This window comes from Populus nigra, chromosome 19 (assembly GCF_951802175.1).
Source record: "Populus nigra chromosome 19, ddPopNigr1.1, whole genome shotgun sequence".
Taxonomy (NCBI): Eukaryota; Viridiplantae; Streptophyta; class Magnoliopsida; order Malpighiales; family Salicaceae; genus Populus; species Populus nigra.
In genome coordinates, this window is record NC_084870.1 from 9,642,462 (window position 1) to 9,652,585 (window position 10,124).

The 10,124-nt window shown below is 32.8% G+C and overlaps 2 protein-coding genes across 4 annotated transcripts; one reads left to right on the forward strand and one right to left on the reverse strand.

The window, feature by feature from the left end:
* Positions 1–1,792: 1,792 nt before the first annotated feature.
* LOC133680002 (uncharacterized) lies at positions 1,793–2,850 on the reverse strand. The gene is made up of 2 exons (XM_062102775.1): positions 2,396–2,850; positions 1,793–2,299 (listed from the first exon to the last, which is right to left on the reverse strand). The coding sequence occupies exons 1-2, from the start codon at positions 2,739–2,741 to the stop codon at positions 2,208–2,210; spliced, it is 438 nt and encodes a 145-aa protein (XP_061958759.1). The 5' UTR covers positions 2,742–2,850; the 3' UTR covers positions 1,793–2,207.
* A 3,783-nt stretch (positions 2,851–6,633) lies between these two features.
* LOC133680001 (uncharacterized) lies at positions 6,634–9,215 on the forward strand. Of its 3 annotated transcripts, none has more exons than XM_062102772.1 (5): positions 6,634–6,886; positions 7,273–7,425; positions 7,521–7,809; positions 8,418–8,527; positions 8,647–9,215. In XM_062102772.1, exons 1-5 carry the CDS (start codon positions 6,767–6,769, stop codon positions 8,800–8,802), a joined length of 828 nt encoding a protein of 275 aa, XP_061958756.1. In that variant the 5' UTR covers positions 6,634–6,766; the 3' UTR covers positions 8,803–9,215. The 3 variants fall into 3 exon arrangements, with proteins under 3 accessions (XP_061958756.1, XP_061958757.1, XP_061958758.1); XM_062102773.1 differs by having other exon boundaries at positions 7,276–7,425; XM_062102774.1 differs by lacking the exon at positions 6,634–6,886 and adding an exon at positions 6,999–7,120 and having other exon boundaries at positions 7,276–7,425.
* Positions 9,216–10,124: the final 909 nt, after the last annotated feature.

Here is a 10,124-nt window from a genome sequence, read left to right on the forward strand (position 1 = left end):
TTTAATTTCTGGCATCCTTCTTCTTTCCCTGCTTCAAACGCAGATCACCGAAGGATTAGAAAAGCAAAGTACACTTTAGTGTTGGGGTGAATGTAAATTGTGAATTGTGATGTGCCGTGTCTTTAAACTGACGTGTGGTGTTCGAAAAAAGCTACAAGTAAATACCACTACGTGTATCTTGCATGAATTTAAACTGTTACCGCCTTGCTTAATGAACTGGACACGGGCTTCGGATCCTTGGAATTATCCTCTGCTGAGCATGTAAAATTACCTTAAAAGCACATTTTTTATATCCACCTACCAATTTCTTTAAATTCTATCCTCAAAATTTGAATTAAAGAAATGGATCAAGAAAACATACATACTTAATTACAGGCTACCCTGTTGAAATTGATAGTATTATATTTTGATTCATGTAAGAATTAAATTCTGATAGCTAGCGTGCCTAGTTGGAAGGGGTGAATAATGAAAAATTTTATGGTATAGGGAGTATTAATTGATATTATATTATTTACTTTATTTGACCCACTTTTTTTTAAAATATAAATATATAAAAAAAAGAGAAAATAAAATTGAAGACCCAACAAAAACAATAAAAATACCTCAATTTATAATTTTTCTCATCTCTCTATATTTATCTTCTTGTTTTTTTTTAAGGTGCACTGTAGAAAATAACTAATAGATTGCTTTCAATTATACTGTTCACTATAAGACTTCTCCATCAATTTTACAGGTATCCCGTCCAGGTCACACATCACTGCAAAACAGAAGGAGCTAGTCGAATAATTCTCATTCCACAGTCTTTTTGAATGACACAATCTCTTTCAAATTCAAAGATACGATGGATTTAATTTTCAAGTACGTGGCCAAATTTGGACTGGTCCAATTGGAAGGTTTAGATTGGCTAAAATGATTTTGTAACTCCAGCCCACTTCATGGCCAGCCTCTTATTGGCTTGCTGCAAATTCAATTATGGCCATGGAAACTAACGAGGTGGCGCATATTGACAATTTGGCACAGCCTAATCATGTATTAGTACAGCCTCTCCAAATATTAATGCTAGTTTATCTAGGCAGATTTTATATTTATTTTTTAAAAGATTATCAATTTAAATTTTACAATGATGTAGTTTATCTATCCAAATTTTATATTTAGTTTTTTAAAAAATTAAAATTTTACAAATCTTAAAATCACTAGAAATTCATATAGTTGTTAACTTTAGGATCTATATATGAGATTAATCGAGGTATACGCAAACTAATCCGGACACCTACATTCATGTTAAAATCACTCCATTAAAAAGCATTGTTTATTAAAAAGCATCTTATTTTTTCAAATTAAACCTTTAGTTTTTTTTCCAGTTAAATCCACGAGGCAGTAAAATGAAATTTTTTTATGTATTTAGAGAGTAACATGTGACATTTTACTAATTATTCTCTAGATTTATATTGAAAATAATATATATATATATATATATAAAAAAAAAATTGTGATCTACTAAAAATAATAAGAATATTTTCAAAATGAAGATGAGGTTATTAAAGAACATTTCAGTAAACACAGTTAATAATGCCATGGTCGCTCAATTATGCTAATTCACATTTTGGATTTTCACAGTGCAAGTGATCATTCGAATTATCTGAATCCCAACTACACGTACGGGCTCGTCGACATGTTCTTTATTCTCGATTGATATGATCATTAGGATGATCGAGGAGATTGTATCAACGTTAAGATCAAGGTTCCTTGAAACCTTTACTCTGCAAAGAACTTAGTATCGACAAAGACAAAGTGAAAGAACTTGGTCTCTACCAGGCCATCTCTTCTTTCGTGAATTCGCGCGCGTTAAGTTTCTACGACATCTTTCGATGATTCAGTAAGATTATCAAAGTACAAAGCTTGCCATAAAGTTACGGAAAAAAGAAGAAGAAGCTTGTGAATAAAATTATCAAGAAGCATTCCCTGAAAAGGCATTATAGCAGTGATTCCTCCAAGAATTCAGAAATGACATGCAACTGTCACCAGTTCGAACCTCGTTGTGCTCTACATTCTTCATCCATGAGCAGCAGGTTAATCAAGACCCACGTAAAGAAATTGAAAAGGAAAATACTCTAGAAAAAATAATTGCGGTGGCATATCCTACATCAATCTGGTTAAAAAAATTAATTTTTTTTACCATTCTGTCAACGACTGGCAGGTAAAGTACATCAATTTGGTTCCCCTGAAAATTGCTTGACCGAGCATGCGACAATCTGGGCCCATTGTCGCAACCTCTTCTTCACCATCTCCGGATCATCACCTGCCGAAAAACACCACCTGTCAGATAAAAAATAAAAACCAAATCCAACGCCTAGAACACGATAAATATATTAAGAAACAAAAAGAACCTTTTCACCTGAAACAGACAAAAGCGACGACGTCGAAGCTGATCTAGACAAACAACCACTATACTGTTTATTAAGAGCACAGTAAAAACCTAAAGCGGGCAAGGTATCGGACAACTTCGGATCCAAATCAGACGATTCGGGTCCGAACCCGAATCCTAATTCAATACATGCTTTTAACTCCTCTAAATCATCGTCAGTCACACTCTTGCTGCACCGGCGCCGCGTTGCAGAATTTCCTTTTCTTCTGAGCCATATTTCCTCGCGGGTCATGTCTGGAGACCACGATAGCTGCTTGTTGAGCATAGTAGGCCGGGGATTCCGCGGTGGCGGGAGGGGTCGTGGTTGAATTGACATTGACTGTGCTGACGATTGAAGAGGCTGGAGAGGCCTCTTGTTTTGGGGTTTCTGAGGCGGCGGTGAATGAGTTTTTTTTTGCCTTTTCGGTGTTTTTTTTAAATGACGATTCCCATGGGTGTACTGTTACATATATATGGTAATATTGAGGTGGCGGGAGGGTTTACGTTTTAAAGTTTTTTTAAAAAAAATTTAATCTAAAGAAACATCCCTCCATTTCAATTAAGTCTGTAAAACTATCAAAATATTAATAATGTCACCCTTACATTCTTACATTTGAAAAGAAATTTGTCAATCTTGTGTAACTTTTTGGTTCTCCCAACTCCAGTATCACCTTATGGTATTAAATTAAATTCCTTGTTACAGGGAAAAACAAATTACAATATATATATATATATATATATATATATATATATATAAAATTCTAGAATAATTAATGGAGTAAGTGAAGAGAAAAATTAGTGTGCGTGATTTCATATTTTATTACTGTAATTGAGATTGGGTTTTGAGGGTGGAAATAATATTACCAATAATGGGACATGAAAAAAAAACGCATTAATGAAAATTGTTTTTGCTAATTACTTTTAATCGGGGATAAAATCGCGTGACTTTGAATTTTAGAAACTCGATTAAACTTTCATATAGCGGGGGACTGGGGGTAGTTGTTTCCCATTTTGAGTTTTGTGAATGCGTTGGCAAATTGTATACTGTGGTTAGTGGGGACCACAGTGAGCCAGTGCTGGTGGCTACTAGTTATGAGTTGTCTGTACAACTCACCATTTTTATGAATTATCTGTACAACTCACCATTTTGTGCTGGTTATGGGGTGTGTATTAGAGTTTTTATTTAAAAATATATTAAAATAATTTTTTTTATTTTTGATATAAATATGTTAAAATAATATAAAAATAAAAAAAAATAAAAATTAGTAAAACCATAGTTCAACTGTTACGTACAGATTCTGATTATTCTTTTAATATTTTAAATTAATTCACAGGGTATTGTAACTATAATTACAAAATATATTAAAAATCTAGATAAAATATTGTAGTAATCCATGATAATTATTTTTTTTATTTTCACCCTTCAATTTTTTTTCTAATTTCACATTTATATGTCCAGATTAATGATTAATTTTATTAAAATTTGTTAAGGAGATTAAAAAAAAAACCAAAGCTTGAAACAAGAAAAAATCTTATAACCAATCTCAGATTCGATAAAAGAAATTCTATTTATTCCATTTGCTTTCTGTTTTCTTACTTGTACAAATCCTTTACTTTTTAAATTTTAATATTGATTACAACGCTCATTTTTGTAATATTTTTTTATCATGTTATCTGAGATATGAAAGCGAAGGCCATCTAAAGATTAACAAAGAAAATAGAAAATTGATAAATGATCAATTTTCAATGATAAGACTTATTAAGTGTGTTTGATATCATGTTTTGAAAAAAAAAATAAATTTAAAATTTTTATTTTTTCATTTACTTTGAATTCATATTTTTTAATATTTTTATATTATTTAAAAAAAAAACTTTTTAAAAAAATCACTACCACATTTTTAAATATATTTTTTGCGTGTCATGTTTTGTTTAAGTAAAAAAAAAAACCTTCAATTTTTTTGGTCAGCACATCTCATGTTGTGTTTTCATTTCTTATATATATATATATATATATATATATATAAAGAGTACGGGCAAAGTGAGTCCAGGCATATTGAGCCCCCTAAACCGATGCACATATTTTGTTTCTCTCTTTGATTTTTTTTATTTTTTAAGAAAAACTTCATCATTTAATTCAATATTTGATCCATTTTAAATTATAATTTGTATGTGTTTTGTTTTGTTTCCTTACAAGTTTACCCCGATCTAAAATAATCATTCTAATATTTAGTTATTGTTCAATTTTACCAACAATTATTTTTTATATTATTAAATCAAAACTAGTTTCATAAAATATTTATTAAATCCACTAGAGTTCAAAACCCGAATCACAAATATAATAAGCTCACTCAGATTTACTGTAAATTAAAATTTGTAATTTGTTTTGATTTGTTTCGATGGAGTTATCGATTGTTTAAACAAATATTCTTATATTAAGTTGGAATTTAAATTTGTGAGTGTCTGTTTTTTATATCTAGTAAAAAATAAAAAAAGTTTTGTAAAATATGAGAGTTGTTAAGTGTAAAGGAGTTCGTGACTTAGATAGCAGGTTTCACGATGAACTTGGATTGATCCGAGTCGAGCAAATATATTTATGTTTTCAATGTTTTAAAAATTAAATGATGTTGATTTTTTTTAAAAGTCAGATCAGGTATTTAATAAAGATGCTTTTGAACAAGTCAAGTTGATCATATCATATCATGTTGATATAACTTTTAAACGATCTAATTTGAAGCTTGGGGCACGAAAGTATCCGGGGTGGATTAAAAGAATTCAAAGTTGATTCACCGTGTTGCATTTAATAACTTTATCAAAAAGTTTATTTCGGTTTAGGTATTGTTTTTTTCAAATTATTTTTTCTTATCTGATCGCAATATAGTGCAAACTTGTGACTTAATATACTCCTGCCTGTATTAAAAAGGAAGAAAAGAATACCTTCCTTCCTTGGTCAAAAATATTTCATCTATTTTCTCTTTAAGAATCTTTATGGGATTTCTCTAATGAAAACTGGGTTTTTATATATTTTAATTTGCTGTCCACACAAGGAAGGTATTAAACGCGGCCTATTTTCCTTGCACCTTTTTTTGTGGCACTTGGTTCGTGAAAATGAATACTTTTTTCGTTGTAATGAAATAAGAAAATTGCAGCTCGTTGCGGTGAACACCTGGGAGGAGAAATCACATTGGATATAATTGGAAAGAATAATGTAAACAGCGGAAGTCACTCTCGTAAGATTTCCTGTTAGATTTTGTGCATTCTAGGTTGTCTCGTTGTAATTTGGTCGAATTCCAAGTGGAAATAATTTGCAATCCAAAGTTCTGGTCCTTGAGACTTGAGAGCAAGAAACAAGGTCAATACATTATGTGCTTATATTATATAAATATAAAACGACGAAGACTTTTGCAGAGGAGTGCCAGTCTTCCGATCCGGCAGATTATTAAAATATTTTTTATTTAAAAATATATTAAAATAATATATATTTTTTTATTTTTTTAAAATTATTTTTGATATTAATACATTCAAACAATTTAAAAATATTAAAAATATATTAATTTAAAAAAAATTAAATTTTTAAAAAATACTTTTAAAATACAGAAATAAACCAGGAATAATACACCTGTACAGAATAAACTTTTGATATGGACGGCTCATTTTTTTTCCCCACTCATTTTGATAACTGTTGCTGTTTTATTTGATTTTGATGTTGTTAAATTTGAGCAGTTCGAGAATCTTGAGATATTTATGATGGTATCAAAATATCTTTATCAGAGTTATGTGTTTTTGTAGATTATTTTATCTTTTAATTTTCTCCCTCCTACTAAAATTTATGTCAATGAATTTTATATATTTGTTTAAAATGTCGCGATTTTCAATTATTATTTTTTTTAAAAAAAATTGTAGTTTTCATTTGTGATTTTTAACAAACTATATTATTTTTCAAAATCTTTTCTCTCTCGCTAGTTTACCATTTTTTCTAAAACATCTTAATTTTCGAAAAAATTCTCATAAACCCAATCTCTCTTATTTTAAGGAAAAAATATCCCCAAACAGGCACTCACTCAAAAATATCTGGCTCCCAGTACACGAAGATATTAACAGCATGTGCTGACGTGACACCTTTCTGTTAACACTGACACGTGCAAAAGCGTTTCCATGTGGAGCCTCTAATGGCCCCCCGCTCCCCTCCCCTCCCCTCCCCTCCCCTCTTGGTTTTTTTTTTCCCAACAAGCAAAATTAACGCGGCCTCTCTCTCTCTCTCTCTCTCTCTCCATAACGAAATTAAAGGAAAACGATTTTCATATTTTGTTGTCCGAGACCAAAAAACAAGGAGTTTAAAAAAATACTTTAAAGGATAACGGATAAATGGAAGAGAATCTCAGAGGCAATGTTCCGTTACCGGATCAGAAGAAGAAGAACAGTGAGTTGACTCGGTCGAACTCAGACTCCTCTGGTTTAACCCTTGACGACGCGAATGCAAGACCGGTAATTTCACTCTCTCGTAATCTTTTTGTTTCCTTGGCAATGAATTTAAGGATCATCTGAAAAGCTTGTGTTTTTATTCTTGATTTGCAGAGTTTTTGCAAGATATGTGAATTTTTTCCTTTTCTTTTAGTTGTTTTCGAGTATTTATTTCTAATTTTTGCAATTGTTGCATTATTAAAAACAAGTCAAAATTTACGCCAGAAAAGAGGAAACAAAAAATCAACTTTCATTGAGGTAAAGTTTTGGAAAATCTGTTAGCGAATTAATTAATTTCCTTAGCTCATTTAATTATTATTATTATTATTATCATCATCAAGTAGCTGATAAATTCTTGTGTTTTATCACCTGGTCAATTTTTAGTAAAAAAAAAATTACTTTTTTTGTAGCAGGGCACATCTGCCGTGTGGACAGATGAGAAGCATGGGTTATATCTTGCCTCATTAGAAGCGTCATTTGTTAATAATCAATTGCACCATTCCATTCGTTTGCGTGGTTGGTTGGGCGAGATGGGAGGGAGGCCATGTTCATCGCCACACCAGGTTAGGGGATCTTTAATCCTGGTATTTCAAATCTCTAACTCCCCCGTACATAAGTTATATTTTGTCGTTCTATGTGCTTCTTGGTTATGTTTCAGTTCATGGTTCTTCGAGATAGTATTCGGCAGAAGAAAAGGAATGAGCCATTGTTGGAAAGTACTGCCGATTCTCATTTTGTCAAGGACATTACTCCGGCGATGTGTCATTTGGCGTCTGCAGGAAACCAGTGTAAAGCTGCACACCATGATCTTCAAGGGCACAGTGTATATTGTGGTGGGGGGGTTCATGCAAGAGAGAATGCAACTGGCTTTGGTGGATTGGCAAGAAGTTCAGAACAACACCCTGTGTGCTGCTTATGTTATCAGAATTATATTGGCAGCACAATAGGTATCAATTAGTTTACAGTTGCTTCTGACACCAGTAAAAAAAATGCCTAGTCATACTGCAAATTGATTAACTGCCTTGTTACATCATGTTGTGAGAGGACTTGCATTATCATCCTCTCACTTTCTCTGTTACCTTAACACACTTTTCATGGACACTCGCCCTTGCCCGTGGGAACATATGCTCAACTTTTTGTTATACAGACCAGGAAAAAGAACTGAAAATGTTGTTGTGTTTATCAGTCAAGGCTTCATGCATTCTCTGCTCACGCAATTTACAAATGTAATTGGTTTTTCTGGTTTCACATATTTTACACTGATTTTTGGCTAGAACTCAGATTGCGTGAGTTGGAATAAAAAATATTGGCAGATTCAGTAGTTTCTCTCACCTTTTCCATGCGCTTGCATTGTCTGTCTACATGTAATGCTTAATTCGTATGTGGTTTAAATGCTGTGCACGTCAATAATTTGTATGCAAAGCAATGCCACTGACAGTTATGGAAACAGTGTCACTCACTCAAGTTGCAAAAACTTATAGATTATATTGTGGAACAAAGTAGCTTTTCTACTTGCAGAGAAGTTTTGTTTTTGCTGAATTGTTTGGTTCTTCAGAAGTCTCAGATCAGAACTTTGTTGAAGAAGACGAAGGAGAGATGCTGAGCTGTGTCCACATGGTGAAAAGATTGAGGACATCTGGAGCCGAGGCTTCAAGCAATGATCAAGTAATGTGATTAATGTTGTATCTGTATGTTAAGTCTTGATTTACAAATATGGTAAAAGTATAATGCAAGGGTGTTGAGATTTTGTGAGTATGGAGTCTCATTTTTGTCAAATCTATTAGGCTGTGCCATTCACAAGGTCTGATACGAGAGATGTTTCAACTGCCAGTCAATCTTCCTCTGAAAGGGAGGCACATGTGCATCAAGAATTGTTGTCAGAAAACCCCAATAGCTTTGTCCGCCAAAACTGTCTGCATTATTTCTTAAGAGGGAGCTAAGCTTTACATGGATTTGAAGTTTTAAAAGGTTACTTTTGATTCCAATACCTGAAAACACAGGAGAGAATGCAAGCTCTTGCCCATTTGATGAGTCATCTTGAGGAAACTGCAGATAGCAAGATTTTGATGGGTAACCTTCTTCTCGCTGAAAATGATACCGTCTGAAGATTTTTGCCAGTAGAATTCTGTTGGGATGATGATATTCATATCTGCTGTGCGATATGCTTGAATGGGCAGTTCGAAGTTGACTTTACCAAGCTTTTTTAAACTATATGTTGCACTTTTATTTATTTATTTGCCCAGTTTTGTACACCGAATAAATCCTGAACCTTTTTCTATAGAAAATTCTTGAATAGAGATGTACACGATGGAGAAGATGCTATATATGGCAAATATTTTTTATATTTGGAGCAGTGGCGTTAGCAGTGGGAGTGTTTCTAGAAGTAAAATGGCTGTGGATGGTCAGGTGATTTATAGACAATTATGTTACTTTTGTTGAATCTGTCAATATCATAATCGTAGTTTTAGTTGTGAACTTGAGAAGAACCCCCATGTAGTTTTGATCCAATGTGCGTGAGAAATTTCAAAGTTATATCATAGTCAATTCAAGGGGAAACTTTAATTCAGTCCCAAACCTATTTATCCATTCCCACTTGAGTCCCAAACCTATAAAATTATATCATAAATCTGTTCACAGATTTCTTCTTGTAATGTACAATATGAACAGGGTTAAGAGCAACAGATTTATATTTTTAATGGAAAATCTGTAAACTTCAATGCTTAGATTATTAATGTCACAAGGCCTAGAAGAAATCGGTAAATGTTATATCCATGATGCCGCAAGCCCTTCTCCAGAAGGCCAGACTGCTTCGGATCTCCATCCTCCGCGTGCTCACGCTTCTTACCTCATATGTGCATTACAAGAAGGAGAAGTGAGCTTGTTAAAATTGAACGAGCAAAGGAAAACCCAAGAGGGCACTGCATTCTCCTCGGAACTGGACGAACTAAGGCTATCTATCTACCGAAATCTTCAGGTTCTTCTTTCCCTTTCTCCGAAAGTATAGTACAATGTTTCTGGTAGGGCTTCAATTTTTTACTTTTTCCGGTTAAACCTAAATGGGTTCACCACATCTATCCATTTCACCCATAATATCCTTACATTAAAAATCTAACCGAACATAGTAACATCAATCTCTATTAGATTGCTTTGTTAACCAAATCAGTTAATCCATTACCGATGGAGAATGCCCATCGAACCTAATAATGGATTAGTAGTTGAAATGGGCCTTTAGAATCATCTCAACAACTTGGGGTATTTTGTT

Bases quoted from the DNA above. Each gene is read 5' to 3' on its own strand.
- LOC133680002 (XM_062102775.1), bottom strand. From the start codon at position 2,741: ATGTCAATTCAACCACGACCCCTCCCGCCACCGCGGAATCCCCGGCCT. The intron at 2,300-2,395 runs GTGAAAAGGTTC...GTTTTTCGGCAG, and splicing joins GTCGCTTTTGTCTGTTTCAG to GTGATGATCCGGAGATGGTG.
- LOC133680001 (XM_062102772.1), top strand. From the start codon at position 6,767: ATGGAAGAGAATCTCAGAGGCAATGTTCCGTTACCGGATCAGAAGAAG. The intron at 7,810-8,417 runs GTATCAATTAGT...TTGGTTCTTCAG, and splicing joins TTATATTGGCAGCACAATAG to AAGTCTCAGATCAGAACTTT. The intron at 8,528-8,646 runs GTAATGTGATTA...CAAATCTATTAG, and splicing joins AGGCTTCAAGCAATGATCAA to GCTGTGCCATTCACAAGGTC.